Below are 22307 nucleotides of genomic sequence, written 5' to 3' on the forward strand. Positions count from 1 at the left end.
ACTCTTATTGATTCCTGTAACTTTTCTTTCAACATGCAACTAAATACTCATCGAGGCAGTTTTGAAACTCCACTGCTTAAGTATTTTTATAGTTGAGTTTCAAAGAACTGTATCTATGAAGATGAGCTAATCCCAGTCTTCGCTCTCCAGAGTCGGGTAACATTTTAAATGAACAAGTTTAGAAGGAGCTCCTGCATGGGTTTTAGTTCCGCCATTTAACGATCACGACTTATTAATAATATTATAAATGCAAAATCGATACCGGACTTAGAACCTAGAGGAGAAAGGGGTAGCGAGCGCATTGTGTATAGCGCTGATTTTAGTGAACGGAGTCTGGCAATCGGTGCCGACAAAAGTTTATGAAAACAACTTGGGAAAATTGATCCAGTTACATACATTTCATTTAAAATATTCTTATGTCCGCAAAAGTATGTAGTCGGCATCAAATATTAGGGAGTAGCAAAAATAGGCAAATATAAAAACACTTACAACCCTTAAACGCATGACCTTGACAAAAATTTATTCAAATTTGAATTCTGACGTGCTGATAATAGAGTCAAAAATGCATGATGCATATAATACATCATTACGCATTAAGGGCTAAGGATTAATTTTAGCCTGTCGAATTTTGAAAAAATGCTAGACTGATGCCAGGAAAATGCCAAAAATATGCCAATTTTTGAAGTGAAACTTTTGATCACAGTCACTTGGCAGAATGTTTTTAAGGTTATGTTACGAAGTTTCACTTCTTCCGCGCGAAGAGACTCCACCCACTTTTTTAAATTAAGTATAGACGGATCGGAGATTGACCCTAGTCACATCTGATGAAAAGTGAAGACAGTCTAAGATGGAGCTCACTGATTCAGTAATAGCATATTCACTCTTGCTTTAAAGAAACCGAGGTCGTAGGTTAGGCCATAAATATTTCCATACAAATCTGTTGTAGGCGTCATCCATATATTACGTCACAGTGTAAGGGGGGGGGGAGGGGTCATACTAAATGTGACAATCCCTGTTAAAGGGATACAAAAAAGCGTGACATAGGGGGGGGGAGGGGTCCAAAAACCTGAAATTTGGTGTGACGTAATATGTGGATGATCCCAGAACCATAAACGCAAAACTACTAATTCCTCAATTGACTAATTACAGTGACTATACAGTAAGATTTATTTTTTCATTGTCATTTTGACAGGATAAGTCTAACCTGTTCGCCCCGCGATCCCTGACGCACGTAGGGAACGCGCAACAGACACGAAGCGCATACGTGACGCGCATGTCATTTGTATAGGCACTCTTGCGCAGTCCATGCCGCCGAGCATTGTATGTTTGCGTCAACCGTGAACAACACGCCTACATTCAATAACTACCACTATTATTGTTATTTGGTACTGGCTGAGGAGTAAAGCGCAGTAGTACAAGTAGTATTTGACCCTTACTATTTACTAACTATGTTACCCTTACTATCAAGAGGATCAAGTATTCTAAAGAGTTACTGTCAAAGTAAAATATGTAATCACAGTGCATAGACTGCCATCTCTCGACACAAGTTCAAAACTTTTAAACCTCAGTTTTGACAATTTGGCCCATATTCTTAGCTTGATATGTGTTGAAATATCAAATATTAATATTAGCGCCATCTATCCGAGCGTCCCCCAAAAGTGCAACGACATCTAGGCCATCGTACCTTTTTCTATGTGGTTCTGAGGTACCACATAGAAAAAGGTAGTCTATGCACTTATAACTATTGGTCCCTAAAAATTATTTCGCCTCTTCCAATGACCTTTTCATTTGATTCAAGTGTTTTTTCCGTAGGAACGGTTTGTGAAATATGTATATCAATCTTTGTATGTTTTGTACAATGGGTGATTATGACCCCGATAACTTTTTGATTCATGCCACAGCCTCCATTCTATCACCGCACCTCCCGCCGAATGAACAAAGCTCATCCCTACTTCTTATGTTAGTTGCACGGCATACAGAATAAGCAGGCACCTCATTTTCCAGATCCAGATCGTGCATAATGCGAAATGAATGAGTTACCTCCCGAGGTGAGGTTATGCCATTTCTTTGCGCTGCGACACGAGGAGGAGGTAAGAAGGTAATGTTTAATGCTGTGGTATTTATTATGTATGTTCTTTCTCAATTACATTGGCATTTTAATCATGACAACTAATTATTTCGATTGTCCTTTTATGCGAAAAATGAACGAAATTATTACCTAAATCTAGACGAAATAGGTAGTGCTGCTAAAATCGGTCGAGAAACTTACAAAGATCGCAAAATTCATTATTCAATGTGAAATAATTATACTCCGATATTATGTACCTACTTGTATCTTAATAAAAAATCATGTCACATAAAATACATATAGATAGGTACATAACTAAATTCATGTATGCGCAAAAGGCGTAGGCAGAGCACATGCTTCTCAAGTTTCAGTACCACTTTTAGCAATTCACGACTTTACAGAAAACAAAATTGTAATATTGCATTCACAGGTTGCTATTTAAGCCTATCGGCTGCTTCACAATTTTATTGATACTAGCCCCAATGCAAAAGTAATACAGAAATATTTTGTTTATTCTACTTATAATAATAACGTTTACACATGTAGGTATATCACGTCACAGTAATGAGATTTGTAAAAGTGCTATAATATAGTTTAATTTGATTTTAAAATAAAATTGCATGCGACTTATATTGTAAAAATAAAATACTTTAAAAAAAAAAATGTCTTAATCACGTTCTCCTCTCCTATAGCAGTTCTGCATGCAATTGAAGAATTGTTTAAAGTTTATTAGCAGAACTTAGTTAGGTACTTCCTTTGGGCCCCCTTACATCTGGCATGTATTGTAATACCCATTCATAAAAGATAAAATAAAAATCGTAATTTTTTTCCTATCAGTATCAATGATATTTCTTGTATTTAGATTTAGTTATTGTACAATACTGCCATAAAAAATAAACTAGATTAGTATTAGCATTAAACATTAATGAATAATGATAATGATTTTTGAACTAAGACATTATTTTTGTACAAACAGGAGAACCTCAAAAAATGGTCTGACTAGACGAAAATATATGCATCGGGGCTAGTAATATCCCATAGTCGACTTCTACGACGCCTACGGGAGGAAAAAGGGTGTTAAAATTAATCCATAACCAGGCACCACACGGGTCATAGTCGGCAAAAAATAAAAAGCGAGTTTCATTGAAGAGGCACTTGTCGACTTGTTGTTTTACTTTATTAAGCGTAGCACCAGATAGACGTGATTTTGCGTACATTTATAATGTAGGTCACGGCCAGCCGTGCCTGCACTGGTGTTACCAGTATTAATGATTGCCTTTCTGGAATGACATTAAAATCGGAGAAGATTTTTTTTGGTTTATGAGCCTGACTTCCGATTATAATGTAGAATTTTAGAAATTTAAAATTTCTATCGACACAAAAATTCGACATATATTTTTTATGTACCACCACACACCACTGTAATCAACAAGTAGCTATTTTACTTTACTTTTTATATTTAGGGTAGATCACTTCAATGTCCAATAATCTCGTACCTATGTAGATGTTATGTCCGTGACATGCATTGGTTAAAATTAGTAGGTAAGTACCTAACGAGTCAATATTCTACGTGCCCACCAACATGATATTTTTAAAGCAGTTTTACAAAAAAAAACTCCCATCTCTCCTTTGCTACCGCTGGATTCGCATAGGAAGAGTCTCAGGAATGAAGAGTCATTAAACATCTAATAGTTTAAACAAAATAGCGAACCTTTAGATAGTATTTATTTGATTAACAAGCATGCCCATTATGACACCAGGATACCCATACCGGCATTGCGTGGCGGCAGAACGTTAATTCGTATTCGAATACTGTTTAACATCAGTGGAAGGAAGTAAACCATAAACAACTATGTATTCTCACAACAAACAACAACAATAAACAGGTAGCCCAAAGTGATGGGCGAAGAAATTCTTCTCAATTCATAATATGACAAGTTAGTGAAATTATAATATTTTTGAGTCTTGAGTGTCCAAGACTGAAAGTTCAAGTTTCAATCATATTATAAACCACAAGAAAGTGGATTTATAATGAATCTATTGGCAAAGTAAAATGTGTAACCACATTGCACAATATTTACGAGTAGAGTAGACTGCCAATACTGCCATATCTTCAAAGATGTAAGTAACATTTGAAGCTCAGTTTTGACAATTATAACCATAATTTTGCGATAATACCATCTAACCGAATAGAATGTCAACTCCAAAGGTATAACGCCATCTGAACGTGCATATTTTTTTGACGTTTCCGATGCACTGTACTTATAGGTACATATTTATTTTACAAATTTATTACAATTTAAGACAACCATAATTAATAATTAATATTGATTGTTCGATAAATATTGCACCGATTTTAACCCGGTTAGAGCATTATCCCGACGACACTTTCGGTATGATGGTACCTGTGTTGTCATAGCAGCAAGACAAAGGTACACTTGTCGGTGTATCCGGGAATATGGGGAGGGGTAGGGCGGTCGTTAGGACTTCCGAGGGCCCTAACCGGATGCCCGCGTCACGCGTCGCCGGCTGAGCATGACGGACTTGCCTCACCGTGCCGGCAACCCGCCCGGTTACTAAAACATCTCTCTACTCGACTGCCGAAACGCAGCGGCGAACAACACAAATGAAACGGTTAATATATTTGGGGCTGTGACTCAGACTTTACGTAACCTCGGTGAAAATTATTCCGTATGGTCTTCGAGGCAGGCAGCTATTTCAATTTCTAATTGTCTTTAAATGTTTTGGTACCATTAATAAGACACTTAAGTAACACGCGGTTGCAACGTTAGTAAACGTCGGTGACGACTATCTATTACCTACACAAAGAAATCTATAGTCTTTCGAAATAGATTTGAAATAGTTGCAGTAAGAGGTGATATGTATTATACCAATAAAATAAAATAAAAAATACCATTTATAACCAAGTATGTGCCTATATATGCATCCAGATTTGAGACAATAGTCAGACAAAATTTGCAAAAAAATACATGTGCCTTTAAGATAACTCCACTTGATGAATGAAATGAAGCTTACAAATAGCAAAACGAAATCGCGTCCGATACACAAACAATAAAAGTGGTTTCACAAGACGTCTTCACATGCAGTTGAAAAGTAGGCAGTGTAACGTGAGATGTTGACCAGTGGCCTTGATCACGCGTGCTCGGTTCCAGGCGGCTGGGCCTCCGCCACACACGAGGGACCCTGGCAACCTGGCACCGCCTCGCGCAACCTGAGAGTGTCGCTTGCCACTTGAGCGGAACTTTGGAATAGTCCATTAGATATTGAGAGAGTCATTTAGATATATGTAGATGTAAACTCCCCTTTAACTCGTAGACTATGTACTTATTTTAGTAATGGATATTGTAAATAACGCATAACACTAGTACCTCCGTGGCTTAGTCGTAAGAAACAAATAGACAGTTGCGGTATTTGGCCGCAGCGTCCGCAGGTTTGAACCCAGAGGAAGGTGTATTATTTTTCAATTCCTTTTCCGAGTTTTGTCCAAAATTATATTGCTAACAAAATTGACAAGTAGCATAATCCGTGTACTCATATAAATGTTTAAAGATAAATTACAGCATAATAATATTATGATTATTTTAACCAGTCGTTCTACCAACTGTTATTTTTAAATCTGCTTGTTGGATAAACAATTGCGCTATATCAGGCACGGAAATAATAATTCTGATGAATAGATGATATGCCGCGGGACAGCTAAATCTGATAATTACATTACTCATTACACTTAATTACGAGGTCCGTTACCGGGACAGTTAAATTATATAGTATGAGTATGAGGCGAGTTATGAATTTCACGAAACCGCTCGGAAATGATGCACATTCAAAAGATGGCGTGATTAAGTTAAATTTTAAGTTAGTGCCTATTGGTGGATCTCGTTGTTTGAAAGTGGCACCTAAATATAAGCTACTGTCATTAATATGGCCTTAAAATAGAGAACATCCCATCAGTTATGAAGACTGCAATGTGCACTTTTCGATAAGAGGTTAGAGACACAATGTTTGAAGCAAAAGCGTGAGAAGCGCATGACACTCTCAATCAGCATTACTGTTGTTAGTATTCCCAACTTTTTATAAAACTATACACAAGCCGACTGATATAATGAATATACCGTTATTTGGTTTTGCTCTGTACTTACTTACTGTCTTACTGTCGTAAATTGGCTCATCGCATTATGATGTTTGTGTATTACTTGTTCTCTGAAACTTTCAGATTTTTTTTGGTGTTATTGGTTTATAACAGTAATGTTTTATGTTTACAGGTTCCAGAAAGAATTGAGCTCAGCACTCAACTTTCCAAGAATGGTGACAAGGAGCAGACATTGGAGGACAATAAGTCCGGGGACAGAGCGGCGCCGGCCAGCCACAGCGCCATGCAGCTCACCGAGGTCACGGCGCTGCACATGGAGGTGGACACCCTGCGGTGGCAGCTTGCGCAGGTATGCTATATGTATAGCATATACCTGCCTACTATCTGTTATTGAACCATCTTTATCAAGTTATACACATATTACGTATGTTTGTAACATGCTTATGCTAATGCTATCGCTTTGCGAACGATTCTGGTTAAGCGAAGTAATTCTATTGTTTCAATTTTGCGAATTCCCGTTAATTTGTTTCTACAACCTATTGTTGAACTATTTAGCCAAAAGTACCTAAGTAGGATTGAGAAGAAAGTTTTATTTTCAGACCGAGGCGAATCGACAAATGCATATAGCATTACTCAACCAGATAGTTACTTTTCTCAATAGAGTAAAAAACCATATTGAATGTCACAAAGCTGACTTTAATGAATCTAATGAGAATATAAAAGATATTTCCAAAGAGAGGATCCTACAGAAATCGTTTAATGCAGCAGATATACCGCGTTCTCGGTCAGTCGTACACGTTAACAAACATCTGGAATATTCTTTGCGCCCGGCTAAGAAACTTGGAACAAAGAAGATTAGCAAATCAATAAGTAATGTTAATGGTTATAAAGACTACAACAGTACTTGGTAAGTAATTAACAATTATATATATTAATAAACTAATAAGTCATGAAAAGTAAGAGGACGACACCAATAAATTTGTATGAATTAAAAACAAACGGTTTATTTCAGGAACCAATCCAAATTATCACTGACTTCAGAGACAGGACAATCCCAAAAAATCACTGAAGAAATATCACGGCTAATTACTCTTGCCAATACCGTACTAAGTACTAAGCTGCCCGATCTCGCCTGTAACGATGTTCAAAATAACTCCAATGACAAAATACATGCGAGTAACGCTAAAAACGAATCAATGAACTCCAACAACAGCAGCACGATATCAACAGAAAATGTATCTACAAATTCATTAATAATAAAGTCCGTATGCGAAAATTCGGATCTATATGATGACTTGCCAAGTTCGTTGGTAGATGCAGAAGATGATGATATAAAAGAATTTATAATGCCACTCTCAACGCTTAACGGTAACATGGAAAACGAAGTCGCAAGTTTGAAGCTTTCGAGCGAAAAACAAAATCATACTTTTGAAGAAAAATCTAAAATAAAAAACGGAAAATCATTTTTGAGCAACAAGAAACTAGATTACAACCATGCTGTGAGCAAATTTACGGAAGATGAAAGCGGTTTCTCATCCATGAGTTCATTTCAAGAAATTGGTATTCCTATAATAAGTATAATACCTCCATCACCGTGCAAGGAAATAGGATACGTGGATCATGTCCCCGAAGTCATAGAAGAAACAGGAAAGTGGAAAAATGAAATTGAACTAAATAAACAAACTGTAAAAGTATTTTGGGTGTAACAATTGAACGTACAAATCGTTATTTAATAGGCGTTTACTCATACTCCGACTAAAATACATAGAACCTCTGATATTTAATACGTATTTATAAAAACCAATATTCTGCTGTTAGCTTTTAGTTTTTTGACATGAAAATTTTATCTTTAATTCAGTTGTCAGATTGCTCTTAACTTCTTACTCATAATCGTTAGCACATTCAACATTTCTTTGCAGTATAAAATAAATTTGGATGTTTATTATGATTTATCACTTTGGTAACTTTGCGCCCTTGACGGACGTAGTTTATTTTATATTAAAACATACAAATACATGCCAATCCTTGTCACTGTGGCCATTCAGTCACTTTATTCCTCTTACACGTACAGTCAAACAACTGTTGCGGTTAAACAACAACTTTGCCCCCTTGTAAAACAATAAATTGTAGACTTGTAAAAAAAAAAATACACTATGATAAATTTGAGAAACAACGATATCGTAGGAAAACGTATTTAGTATTACTTGTACTCACATCATGCTGTGTCACTTAAGTTTTATTTAGAAAGGATTTTATCCTGTAACCAATTGTGCTAATCATTATGATTAAGATTAATTTATTTTTATGATTTGAATTCCCAAATCGAGAAAAGTTAGTTTTTATACTTTCAATTTGCTTTTAACTGTTCAATCGTGTCTTAATCTTGTACTGAATGATAATTAGGTAAGAGGTTTATATTTAAGATATTCATGAGTAAGTTATTTATAAAGAACTACTTTTTTATTTAGGTACCTTGAAAACTAATTATTATAAGATGGATCCTAATTGATCAATAAATGTACAATAAAATATTGTCGTTATTATAATTCAACAGTTATAGACATTCCTACATGGTTTATTTATTTATGGGTAGTAAATTAATGGGTAGGATTGAACCATTTTTGAATACCGTGACCCGGCACTGAACAAAAACAAGACACTTAATTATAATATCAGATATAGGTAATTACTTAGATCAATTATTAAATAACACCAGATCGTATATCCGAACATCTTAGTGCAGCCATGCCAAGTGCGACTTTTTGTCGCACTTGTGTGATTGTATCCGAACGGCCCTCGCAGTACTCAATTTCAAGTCGTTCTAATAACACCTCCCGAAAAAAAAATATTTGCGAGTAATATGGTAGTTTGTGTCGAGAATGGATGTTATAACACAACATATAATAAAAAGAAACCTCCCGATATTACATTCCACGCGAAAGTATAGAGTTTAATGTGATGTTTTTACGAAATTGTAAATACTAAAATTGAAATTTTCGTCGTCCGCCAGTTCTTATGAATGTTGGCAGTCCAATGATTTTTTTCCGCCAAATGATGTTTAAAATATAAGTAACAAAAATTTTAGGTTCTTTGTATGTATATTTAAAGAAATACTTACATTTTAAAATGAAAAATATTTTTCTAAGTTTTCTCAAAGACATAAATTTTGTTGTTTTATCGAAATTCTAATTCTAGCTAAGAATCATAGCATAATGTTTCTTCATTTTAGATTTCCTACTAATCCGCTTCTGTCTGCGAAACGTACGAATGTCATGGTACTCGTATTTCAGTCAGTCTCAGTACAAGAAGTACTGAAATTGACTGAACTAGCATGAGAAATACGAACGTTTCCGGAAAAATACTAAGGAAAAGCTTTTCGCACTACTTTCGATATTTTCACAGTTTTATTACATGTGTAAATATCGCGCTACTAATCAATGTTAATAAATTAAAAGTAAATGTGTTTACACATGAATGCCTGTACGCGGGAGCTAGCTAACTCTTTCTCGCTCCCACTTACAGGATAGTAATTAGATGACTTTGGTGCGGCAAGTTCCTCGTACGCTCATGTGTTAGCACTATAATAACACTCCCAATTTGTAGATGTTAAAAACAAATCGATAGCATAAGTAGACAGTTCTTAAGATATTTAGAAATGTGACAGACAGACAGACGGATAGAGTCGCACCTTATCAAAAGGGTTCCTGCTGTACCCGGTTACTTCAGATACTTAATAGGTAACCAAACAGAAATTTATTTGTATAGGCACTCAATATGTATATTTTTAAAATAAATTCATTTCAAACATTACTTACAACATTTCCATGGAACACACATTAAAAATTAATTATTACAACCAAGTACAAGGACTTTGTAAAAATCCCAACTTCGAGCGAAATCATTTTTCTCTGGCAACATTTTTTATATGCATGTGTGCGTGGGGTGAGCGCCGTGAGCGTAAAGCTAGAAACACACTACGCGGACGTCCGTCGTAAATCGACCGCGGACGGGAATCTGGACAATGGAAATACACGTAGCCGTGCAAACTATCGGTCGACGGACGTGGACGTGGCCTTGAGCGCGTGGACGTCCGATCGAAATCTGGCTCGCCGGATGTTTTGTTCCGTGCACACTGATCGGTCGCGGTCGCGGTCATTTTACGACGGACGTCCGCGTAATACTAGCTTAAAGCTAGGAACATACTACGCGGACGTCCGTCGTAAATCGACCGCGGATGGGAATCTGGACAATGAAATTACACATAACCGTGCAAACTATCGGTCGATGGACGTGGACGTGGCCTTGAGCGCATGGACGTCCGATCGAAATCTGGCTTGCTGGATGTTTTGTTCCGTGCACACTGATCGGTCGCGGTCGCGGTCGATTTACGACGGACGTCCGCCTAGTATGTTCCTAGCTTTCAACAGGAGCGTTCCACGCACATATAGATCGGGTTTTGGCTTCATTGTTGGCCGATGAGTTGTATGGAAACTATCATTCTACGTGTAATATTTCTATGGGTAATTAATATAAATATTGGAAATACACAAAAACATAAAATTACTTACCGTCTTCATGAATTGCCGTCTTCACGCGCGTTTTATTGTATGGAGCTTGTTTGAATTTCGTACGGGATTTTTAAAATATTTTCTTCCATTTATTTCTCCATTTCTGCATATTTAAATTACAGTATGCACGCAATTATTTTCATTTCATGACTAAAAGTTGAAGCTAAAGTTTAAAGTTATAAATGTCAGCAACTGCGATGACATTGTCATTATCTATAGATATAATGGAGGAGTATCTAGTTGTTTCTTTAAATAGGTTATTACTCAATGATATTAACTTTTTGTACAAAGTAATTAATCAACTTCGATGATGAATAAGTTGGCCATGCATTTTGTCAACTGTCATATAACAAACTCCCAAAAAACAAAATGAAACAAACCATGTAATTTTTATATTTTCTATAATTTTATAAATTTCTAGTATTTTTTCTTATCAAATTACACTAAATACGGTAAATAAAAATTTGGCGAAATGTCTGAGAACAAAGAGGTCGTAGATGAGCGCATTAGCGGGGCGGGGGATGAGGCGAAGGCAACCCCCGAAGAGGCCAAGCCCGAGGTCCCTGATGTGGAGCTGGTGGTCGACGGGTTCGGGTTCATGCCCAAGTCGTCGGGGGCCACCCGCACCAAAGGGGACACGGCAGACGATGATGACCACTTGCGGAGCGCCTGCGGCTCCAGCTCTAACATTGACGTCGTACGGAGGTACACTTGGAAGACGAAAAATAAAATGATGGTTCAGGTACGGTCGCATGTTAGTTTACAGCTGGTGTTCGAGTGTATGATTTATTTCTAAGACGTTTATTTCATTATTCAAATCAGAGGTAAAAATACATTATTACGCAGGTATTAGTCATAGTAAGTACTAAGTAGGTACAGGTTTTTGCACTCTTGATCAATGCAGAGCACCAGTTTCATGCATGTCCCTGCGCTGTATGAGAACATTATTTTATATAGTTTCTTCATTTCTAAAGAAACCGCTGGTATAAGTACTTATATTTCCAGGTAATTACTTATGGCGCCGCAATAACTGTTATAAAAGTTCCGGACAAAAGAGGAAATCCTGATGATGTTATCGCAGGGTTTGACACTTTAGAAGGTCAGTAGAAGCATTTCTATTAGTGCCTCTGAACTTCTGAAAATTTTAGAATACTTAGGTAGGATAGATATTCCCTTAGAGGGTAGACGGAGAATTTATCCAGCTTACGAAGTTTAGTAACTGACATGGTTTAAAAAGGAAGCATTATTTGAGTAAGATATTTATTACCTAAGTTTCAATTAAGTATATTGGATAGTGGATACATATTGTTCGTGTATACTAACTTGAAATAAAATATTATAATTAAATAGCAAAATAATGATCTGTGCGTCTCGCCAGGACACTAGGTAGTGTCTCCTAAACTCAAATAACTTACAAATTCCACTGACCGAATTACAGAATACTTCCAAGAGCGGAATCCATATTTCGGAGCGACAATAGGACGCTACGCGAACTACATTCGCGAGGCGACCTGCGTGGTGCGGCCTTCGGGCAGGATGTACATGCTATCCATGAATAGGGGCCACAATCATTACAATGGCGGCTATATCGGATTCGATAAGGTAATAAATAATTGTGTGGTAGTATTTTTTGTAAAATAACATTGCACAGTGCAGTTACGTGTAATATGTAACACGCTTGTATGTGCTCCACAAGTGTATGCCATATATGAGTAGGTATGAGTTAAAACCCCAGAATGTATAGCCTGACCAGAAATATATGTTATATGACTACGCGCCACGTTGCGGAATTTCATTAGAACTATTTTCTTCATACTAAACTGAACTATCACTCCATACATCAGAATAACAGCGCCCTCCTGACAATAGTCATATATTCTTGGTCCGGCTTAAATACCTGTACTCCTAAAGAATGTTGGACAGATTTTTTTACTTTTATTTCTTTTGTTATTGGCGTGTCATAATAGATTGCTAAGCTATGCTGCAAATATTTTATTGCCATTAAAATTAATTGAACAAAAATACACGAAGATGAAAGCTTTTCGAGTTGCAAATGTTGTGTTGGTAAATTACCAACTTTCGTAAATTACCTCTCAACTGTCTGTCTCAATTACCTACTAATTGCCAACGAGATACAAGATTTGACTTATAGCAAATTTTTTTAACGTAAAGTAAAATTTGCGATTTTTAATATAAATAAATAAATATTGGACATTCTTACACAGATTGACTGAGGCCCTCGGTAAGCTCAAGAAGGCTTGTGTTGTGGGTACTCAGACAACGATATATATAGTATATAAATACTTATATACATAGAAAACATCCATGACTCAGGAACAAATATCTGTGCCAATCACAAAAATAAATGCCCTTACCGGGATTCGAGCCCGGGACCGCGGCGTAGCAGGCAGGGTCACTACCGACTGCGCCAGACCTTACAGATCTTACTGATTTTACAGAGATATCAAAGCAGTATTTTTTGTTTCCAGGTCAATTGGAGATCTTACGTGGTAGGCAACAAAGTGATCATGAGCCACGTATCAGAGCGTTTCAGCGAGGGCTACCCTGGCACCGTGATGACTCAAATCACGTACGAGGTTACCTGCGACAACTCTATCAAGATAGAAATGAAATGTACAACCAACGAGCCGACAATCATCAATCTCAGCCATTCGCCTTATTTTAATTTAGCCGGACATGTAAGTATTCGATACCTCTGACACTGGCGATCAAATATATGAAAGAGGCGCCTTCCTAGCACACAGTCTTAAGCTGGTGTAGGTGAACGCGTACTATGCTTGTACGAGTGAAATATGACAGGTCGACTGTTCGCATTTTTGACTGACGGTAACAGTGAGGTAACCAAGACGGGGTGGGCGGCACTTTTAGCGGGGAGCGGGAGTGGCCATACTGTACGATAGTACTCTTTATTATCAGAGGGCGGAATTGCTCATGGCAAAAATCAAACGTCAATAGAGTTGGAATGTTAAATTTTATCGACATTTTCAGCTATCGATAAATTCAGTCTCCTTTTACATTTCTGACTTTAAACCTCTTTGATTAGCTATTCGACCATTTGATTTTGACCTCTTTGATTAGATTAAAAGTAAATTGTATGACATATAATTACAATTACCATTTCTGTCACTAGTCCTTTTGAAACTAATTCACGTTTGAAAAAAATGGTTAATCTAAAACGAAAAACAGTCAAATGGATAAAGAAGTATCCTTGTCGTACTTACGTCGAAAACAACTCAACAATATACTGATAATTTCAGTGTAATCGATAGTCGATAGAATTTAACGTTCCAACTCTATTGACGTTTGATTTTTGCCATGAGCAATTCCGCCCTCTGTTTATTATACTGTGACATAAGGGTAACGGAATGGTACCTAAACAAGAAATGGAATGTTGCGCACCTCGGTCAGGCATCCGAAATTGTGTGTTTGCAAGTCCCATTAATTTTTGGTATACTCTTGGGTCGACGCGTTCGTTTTTCGTCACGTTCCTAAATTTGTCCCATTCTACTTTCGTCAGCCATTCTTTATTCGTCACGATCGTTGATGGTCTTTCTCAGCTACAGTTGTTTTCGTTGTTCATATTTATCTTAATTCGTCTCGTTCTGTACTCGTCATAATCTTCTTTCGGCATGTTTGCTGTTAAATCTATGTTTTTCGTGTTTTTTCGTAGTTTTAGGTCGGTACCAACTGAGAATATGACCAAATACGAAATGACGAAAAACAATGTGAGTCGTAATAAGAAAATGGCCAACAACTCATTATGGTCAATGACGATAATGACTGCAGACTAAGTTGACGAATGAAGAATGGCTGACGAAAGCAGAATCGAAACGTGACAAAAAACGAACGAGACGACCCAAGAGTATACCTAATTTTTAACTAAAAAATATATGTATGAACCATTTACAGAATTATCGACATCTTAATAATTTATTTGGTTTAAAATACAATTGTTATACCTCTAAAATTAACAGTAGGTAACAGTTTGTTATGGGTTTTATAGTTAAAATCTATAGGACGTCTAAAAGGTTATGGAACTTATAATCCGTACATGAGTCCGGTATCTTATCGGTTAATATTTGAAATTCTTGGTACACTTATGACGAGTTGATAGTTGTATACTTTTAATGACATGAAATATAATTATATTTCCAGCATGCCGGCTGTGAGACTATGTACGATCATATATTCACCATCAACGCCGATAAGTACACTGCTGCGGACGAGGATGGCCTAGTCACCGGTAGGTCATTTAAAGTTTTATGAACATATAGGTACATACTATTTCATTCAAAACCATTGTTCGAACTCCTCCTTCCTATTGTCAATCGAGCGAATCGAGAATTGTTATAACAGTTTATTAGCGAAATATACCTAGAACCGTGGTCTAATTTGAGTAATGTTTTCCACTTTTTGTATTTGAATTCTTGCTAATACTTCCGTTCCATTGTATTCCAGGAGAGAAAAAAGTGGTCGGCGGGACGGCCTTTGACTTCAGAGTGCCGCGTGTCCTGCGAGTGCTGCTGCCCAAAATACCTAGCGGTGGCTACGATATGAACTTCTGTATAACACAAGGCACGGAGCAAGACCTGACGTTCCATGCTAGGTAATATCTTTATTGGTTTAAACTTATACGATTGTTACACTTATGGACTATTAAATTTGGACTTAATCGCGTATCACTACATATTAATCTGACCTCCAACGTTTCAGGGACGGCGTTGTCCCCGTGGTCTCGGAGAAGACACTCCGAGAAATATCTTTATTTCCTCGATAAAAACCATTCAATGGGCGTCATTTAGGAACCTCAAAAACTAAAAGAACAAGTAGAACTAAATAATAGTTTCGAGTTCAATATGTTAGCCTAATTCATTTGACTATCCCACAAGACCACAAAATTACCAAAACTAAAGCTAGCTCTTAATAAAGGCTTAGGTAGCTTGGTTAAATTAATTAGTAAAAAAGAAGGATCCGAATCTTCTTTTCTACCTTAAAGATGTATAACTTTCGTCCTTACCTGCTAATGCCTGGCTCCGTGGCCGAATGGCACAAACGCTCACGAAACGCTCGTAGATATTTATTTCTATTCTATCGCTCTTGCGTATTGGTGCGACAGAGCCAGACTACCTTTCGCGGCGTTTCGTTTTCGTTTCACGTCGTAGAAATGCCATTCGGCTACAGCACCTGTTACTACGAAGAGCCTCTAAGTTACGGTTGTGTGATTGAGCGTGTTGTTTTATGTATAATTTCAGAGCTCTCCATCCACTGACCGGCAGAGTGCTAGAGGTGTACAGTAACAAGCCCGGCTTGCAGTTCTACACCGGAAACTTGCTTCCCGATCCAGACAAAATTGTAGAGGTTAGTACATATTATTAAGAAAGCATAAGAGTAAGTGCGTTTTCACATTATCCGATCCGATATCGGAAGTCGGAAGAATTTCAAAGAAAAAAAATAACGATGGCGGCGTAAATATATGGGATATCGGTCCGACATCCGATATCGAATCGGATAATGTGAAAACGCACTAAGTTAACATCTAGTGGGCGCACTCATTAGGGAAATCTTGAATTTTATAAGAACATTTATTATTAGTTGAATTAATCTTTAGAGATCCTGGCCCCGTAGCCGAATGGCATTTCTCCGACGCCAAACGAAAGCGATACGCCGCTGGCTCTGTCGCGCCAATACGCAAGCGCGATAGAGATAGATATCTACTAGCGCTTCGTTTCGTGAGCGTTTCGTGAGCGATTGTGCCATTCGGCTAGCCACCCTGGCCCCGTAGCCGAATGGCATTTCTCCGACGCCAAACGAAAGCGATACGCCGCTGGCTCTGTCGCGCCAATACGCAAGCGCGATAGAGATAGATATCTACTAGCGCTTCGTTTCGTGAGCGTTTCGTGAGCGATTGTGCCATTCGGCTAGCCACCCTGAGATGTTCTTAAGTAATGGCTTCACGCAGATTTTTGGCAGACAACATATGTGACAATTATGATCATACAGAATATATCGTGTTTCATTAACGTGGCTTTCGTATATATGTTATTGTCACAGATGTCATATATATACCATAGATCAAGCAAACGTATCAACAGCATGTCAAATGAACTCAGTAAAATTATTTTACTAAAATCGACTGAGTTGTCCTGCTTGCTGCTTTCTGGCGTCAATTTTTATAAGTTGAAGTCAACAAAAACATTAAAAATGCCTCGTTACGTGGTATTTCATTGCAACAATACAAAAATTATGAACACATAAGGGCCTGAGACATATTACAAATCACAGGCAAGTAACAACTTCAGTACAAAATTTGACACGCTCGGCCCCTATACAAATAGATGAACTTGTTTCTTCTATCTAAATCTAGTTCTGCGGTTATTGTAGAATCACTAAGTTAAAGGACACAATTAAAAACATTATGTACTAACGAAAAAAGTAACAGTAGAATGAAAAAAAAAACATGTTTTTTCAAGGTTATGTCTGAATCGCACACACAACCACAACACCCAAAATTTCTGTTTTTTTTTAATTGTCTTCAAAAGTATGAATGTATTTTTTTTAATACTACGTTTTTTTGTTATTTATTACAATAATTTGTCGTCTGTAGCCACTGCCGGGCGGAGAGGAAGAGAGCGAGGGAGAGGGCGAGCATGGTGAAGAAAGCGAGTCTGAGGAAGAAAGTACAGACGATTCCGTAGAAAACAAAAAGGTGACTGCCCATTATATGTACTTTATTTTTGTATTATTTTTATATTTATTAGATCATGATTAATTAAAAAAAAATCGGATTAAGCCGGTTTTTAGGCACTGGTTCCACCGCGAGCTAGTAAGCTATGAGCTATCGGCTATAAAAACGAACAAAAGATATCACTGTTTATAGCTACTCGCCCAGCAGTGAGTTATTAATATCACCGTGTCTCTTTTATTTGCACGGGAGTGCTTGTCTTTTGTTCGTTTTTATAGCCGATAGCTCATAGCTTACTAGCTCGCGGTGGGACCAGTGCCTCAGTCGATTAAGTGCCAGTTGCTTCTACTAGGAACATTTGTGTCGCTTAACTTCAAACTTGGGTAAATCCATTCTGCTATAATGTTGATCATCTTTCAGATCATAATTATTTTTATATAATCAACCTTAAGTGGATTTACCCAAGTTAGAAGTTACACATTTAACAGACATGTCAACGTCACGTCAGAGCTCTATAGAACTTCTCATAGAATAATGTTTAGCGAACGCTTTAACGGTGACAGACGGTTTGATGCAACTGACCCTTATAGAAGCGTTGTCAACTTGCTTCACAAAATAATTACCTAATACGAACTACAAAAGGAAGTCTATCTGTCTAGCAGTGGCGTGGCGGGAAAATTTGCGTTGGTAAAGCCAGAGGGGTTTTGGAGATCTATTTTGTATGGACTTCTACAGATAAGTACTGGAAAATTTTAGGGAACCCGTTGAGAATCGAGTTGTATCGACGCTAGGCCATTTCTGCATAGTCAGTCTAAGTGCCATGGTGAACGAAACCCAACTGACTCCGAAGCACTGATATAGAAGTGCGATACAGAGAAATAACTAAGGATCGTCAACGATTTTTCACTTTGGCCAGGCTGGCTGTAACTTCGTCCCAAAGTGTAAACGCAGATTGAAACAACTTGCGCTCATTTGCCATTGCAAGTAGAGATATCTTTGTCCAAATCTATACTTCGTTTCATTTGAAGATTAGAATTATCTGTCAAACGGGTAAGCAAAGAAGCAGTGGTCGTAAACCTTCCTTCTTCGATTTCGGCTGATACCACTGAATTTCTCGGAACCTATGTACATAGTGTAGATATTGTGTGAGAACTCTGCCTTTTTAGGTATTAAATGTACAACCTTTCCATGAAAAATTGCAAACAAAATTAATTATAATTCTTAGCTTTTAGAATATAAATTAACTAATATTATGTTACTTATCTGTTCACAACACTGAATAATGTGTGTATTAATAAAAGATGATAATAAATACGTGATATTTATTAACTCGTGTTGACTGTTCGATCCGCAGAATGTACCCGATAAAAAACCTTATATCTCGTTCGTGACAGGTATCTCTAATGCTAAAAGAATCGAAGTATAATCTGACTAGGTACTCCCTACTTTGTATGTAACCCTATAATTATAGTCATTCTATAAAGGCCCTTTATATGTTGCAGGGTAAGGTGGGCTACGGCTACGTCCCCCTGGTGGGCAAACAGGGCACCATGTACAAGAAGCATGGCTTGTTTTGCCTCATGCCACAGAACTTGCCCGACGCACCTAACCACGTAAGAACATGTTTTAACTCAGTAGCTGTACCTATACACTAGTTATACTTATATATGTGTAATTATACAGTGTGATCCTGTACACTGGACAAAGCCGAAATATATATATGTGACGACCGGTCTGGCCTAGCGCGTAGTGATCCGGCCTGCTAAGCCGCGGTCCCGGGTTCGAATCCCGGTAAGGGAATTTATTTGTGATGAGCACTGATATTTGTTCCTGAGTCACAGATGTTTTCTATGTATATATTTGTATCAGCAATTCCCGTCAACTTTGTACAATGACACGTCAGCAAATTTTAATTGATCCTATTTTGTTACCAACATTTAGTAATATAATTCGACTTTCGTAAGATATATACAGGATAATTGTTATAATTAAGAAAATATAGATACTAGAGAACCTTAATGACGAAATAAAACTTAATAAAATCTCAATTCATCAACAAAATCTTGGTAACAAAATAGGAATTAATAAAAACAAATTTAACTTTTCCCTTAATTTTTGTACAAACTTTTCGAGAACTGCTGGTATATTGTTGTCTGAGTGCCCAGCACAACACAAGCCTTGGGCTTACCGTGGGACTTTTGTTTATTATTTATTTATTGGTATTTATATATTTGTAGTAGGTAGTGTCACTGGCAACAACATCGCACAAAAAGGAGGCTGCATAAATATCTGACACGCTCTTATGTACAATTAGGCAACAAATCAAATTATTTTATTAAATAATGTCATTAACAAGAAAATCGAGAAACTTTGCATGTCGATTTGTTTAGGCGTTACCTTATTTTTCTAAGGACAGGACCGGCAGGCAAGTATGATCGCGCGATAAATGACAAAACATCTGGCTGTCTCTATCGCACTATTGGTAAGTGTAATAAGGACGGCCAGATGTTTTATCATTTATCACGCGACCATAACTACTTGCCTGCCAGAAGACAGTTATTTACCAATACTATGGCATTACCATTTAATGAGGCGCTTATCTACTCTGTCAACCAAGTCTGTCAGTAAATAAGAACAAAGAAAACTATATGCATCCTTTTCTTTAGGGTGCTAGAGAAAAGGATACCTATAGTTTTCTTAGTTCTTATTTACTGACAGACTTGTTTGACAGAATATACCTCTATTTTACATGTTCATGCGAACAGTTGGCAACATTAATATTTTTTTTACTTGTTTCAGTCACACTTCCCCAGTCCTGTTCTGAATCCAGGTGAAGTGTATGTACATCGAATACAATATAAATTCGGTCTATTACTGGGTAAATATGTGTAGTAAAAGTGAAGTCTTAATAATTTAAATAAACAGTGTAAAGTTGATGTGATAAAATAAAGGTGTTTTATTTATGCGACCCCAATATACAGAGTGGGGACTGTAACAAAGGCGAAGAATTGAACTGTAGGCTATTCTCCTTATACTGATCATTTGTTTGTCAGTGAGTTTTAAAAATTATGAAGTTTTTAAATTTTTAATTTTTCATACAAAATAAATATTAGCTTCAATGTACGCCATTATTGTTGTCATTGACGTTGTCTGTCACACTTTAAACTTAACAGAATTTGCAATTGGGACCGTGCGCGACGACAACGCCACGTGACAGTGACAATATTGTAACCGCTGCCAAGCGAGAAGTAAGTAAAAATTGTGAAAAAATTAATGAAATCTTGTGCTATTTTACTACATTAGACAATTTTGGACGATGGCGGTTACAACATTATCGCCAATAACATTAAAATCGTTGTTTTCAGTGAGAAATTAACAAACTGGTGACTAAAACGGGGTTTCGTGCCATCGCTCACGAAATCATTTTCCAACCTGAGACGATGAATAAAGGCAATAAATTGGTGCTAAGTAGCTGGGCATTTCCTACAGATTGAAGACATTATTCCACCATTTATACCTATGTGCAATAAAGTATAAATAAATCATTGGCTTTTGAAATAGTTCATCAGTTCACTGCTATCCTGTCATTTTCATAGGCTAACTATAGGTATTATAAATATCATTGCAGGGGTTTATTGTAAAATAAAAACAAACTAGCTATTATAACGTTTAATTATAATATACATTACAAAAACTTGTTTCATTTACTTGAAAATATTGGAGGTTTACCAGATATCACATCAAATACAATCATGAATGCGATGAAATAAGTTCTCAGGAATTTTATTTAAAATGTGATAAGCCTTCAGTGGATGGACTGCTTCTGCTTCTATTGTTCTCGTGCTCCTTCTTCCCATTGATACCTCGATATTTACGCATTTTCGTCAATCCGTTTCGATTTGTAAACAGGAGCACAGATGAGGAAACAAATAAAATTATTTTCGAACATAACTGGGATTGGCTTCCACGTCGGCTTTTCTACCTCCAATAAAATTTGCACTATATATTCACCGTAAATTCAATTCAATACTTGTATCAAATGATTACGCACTTTAAGTAAAACTTCAGAGATTGGACGACACTTTTCTTCTTACGGCAACTATTCACTTAAACGGTGGTTTCGTTTCCACCACGGTTTTGGAAATAGCTAGAATTTAGTCGCTACTTTTCTTGGAGTTATTACAATTCGCCATAACAAATTTTACTGGGCCCGTATTAAATTTATCTCAAAAACGACATGAAAATGTTTCTTGCAATATGGATTTGACAGCGCAAGTCAGCGACTAAGATGTCAATTTTGGCCGTAGTGAGCGCTGTGATCGTTTTAGCTACCCCCTCCACCCGCTTTGCACCCTGCCAATACATTACCTCTTAGAAAAAACTTTCAAGGGTGATAAAAATCAAAATACAAGTTATTTTTAAAAGTCGCCTAACAAATGTTGATCAGTATAAGGAGAATAGCCTATCTAGAGTTCAATTCTTCGCCTTTGTTACAGGCCCCACTCTGTATAATACACGGTGTAACTTGAGGAAACCGAATAATTCTGACAGCGTATTCCTGCGGGCCGATTATTGAGTCTCACGCGTTCGAATTCAGAAAATTGTCACTGAAAATAATAAGCAAGTCACCGTTTTCAACCAGTATTTTAGTGACAAAATCCCGTAGGCGAGATTCAAAAATCGCCCTCCTGATCACACAAAATTACTAAAATGTCATATAAACTCTTCTGGATTACGCCTACTTGAGTTACTAGCATTAAAAAACGCTCTTTTTGGCGGATGGCGATGATGCTATTCGTCACTACTATACTGGTCACTACTTTGAAAAAATCTCGTATCTAACGCTGCTCCTCAAAG

At 37.1% G+C, this 22307-nt stretch overlaps 2 protein-coding genes across 3 annotated transcripts in view; both read left to right on the top strand.

Annotated features, from left to right (window-relative positions):
• The window catches only part of LOC125241638, a 28320-nt gene extending 18122 nt beyond the window's left edge, over nucleotides 1-10198 (top strand). The window contains exons 2-4 of the mRNA XM_048150205.1: nucleotides 6352-6528; nucleotides 6779-7086; nucleotides 7192-10198. Coding sequence (XP_048006162.1) covers nucleotides 6352-6528; nucleotides 6779-7086; nucleotides 7192-7885 — 1179 coding nt within the window. The 3' untranslated portion in view covers nucleotides 7886-10198. The remainder of the gene's footprint in view (nucleotides 1-6351; nucleotides 6529-6778; nucleotides 7087-7191) is intronic.
• An 807-nt stretch (nucleotides 10199-11005) lies between these two features.
• LOC125241639 (galactose mutarotase-like) lies at nucleotides 11006-20394 on the top strand. 2 transcript variants are annotated; one of them, XM_048150206.1, is made up of 10 exons: nucleotides 11011-11489; nucleotides 11753-11846; nucleotides 12186-12349; nucleotides 13237-13446; nucleotides 14924-15011; nucleotides 15227-15374; nucleotides 16021-16126; nucleotides 17373-17474; nucleotides 18953-19063; nucleotides 20250-20394. In XM_048150206.1, exons 1-10 carry the CDS (start codon nucleotides 11220-11222, stop codon nucleotides 20340-20342), a joined length of 1386 nt encoding a protein of 461 aa, XP_048006163.1. In that variant the 5' UTR covers nucleotides 11011-11219; the 3' UTR covers nucleotides 20343-20394. The 2 variants fall into 2 exon arrangements, with proteins under 2 accessions (XP_048006164.1, XP_048006163.1); XM_048150207.1 differs by lacking the exon at nucleotides 17373-17474 and having other exon boundaries at nucleotides 11006-11489.
• The last annotated feature ends 1913 nt before the right edge of the window (nucleotides 20395-22307 follow it).

The sequence above is a fragment of the Leguminivora glycinivorella genome, chromosome Z (assembly GCF_023078275.1).
Source record: "Leguminivora glycinivorella isolate SPB_JAAS2020 chromosome Z, LegGlyc_1.1, whole genome shotgun sequence".
NCBI lineage: Eukaryota > Metazoa > Arthropoda > Insecta > Lepidoptera > Tortricidae > Leguminivora > Leguminivora glycinivorella.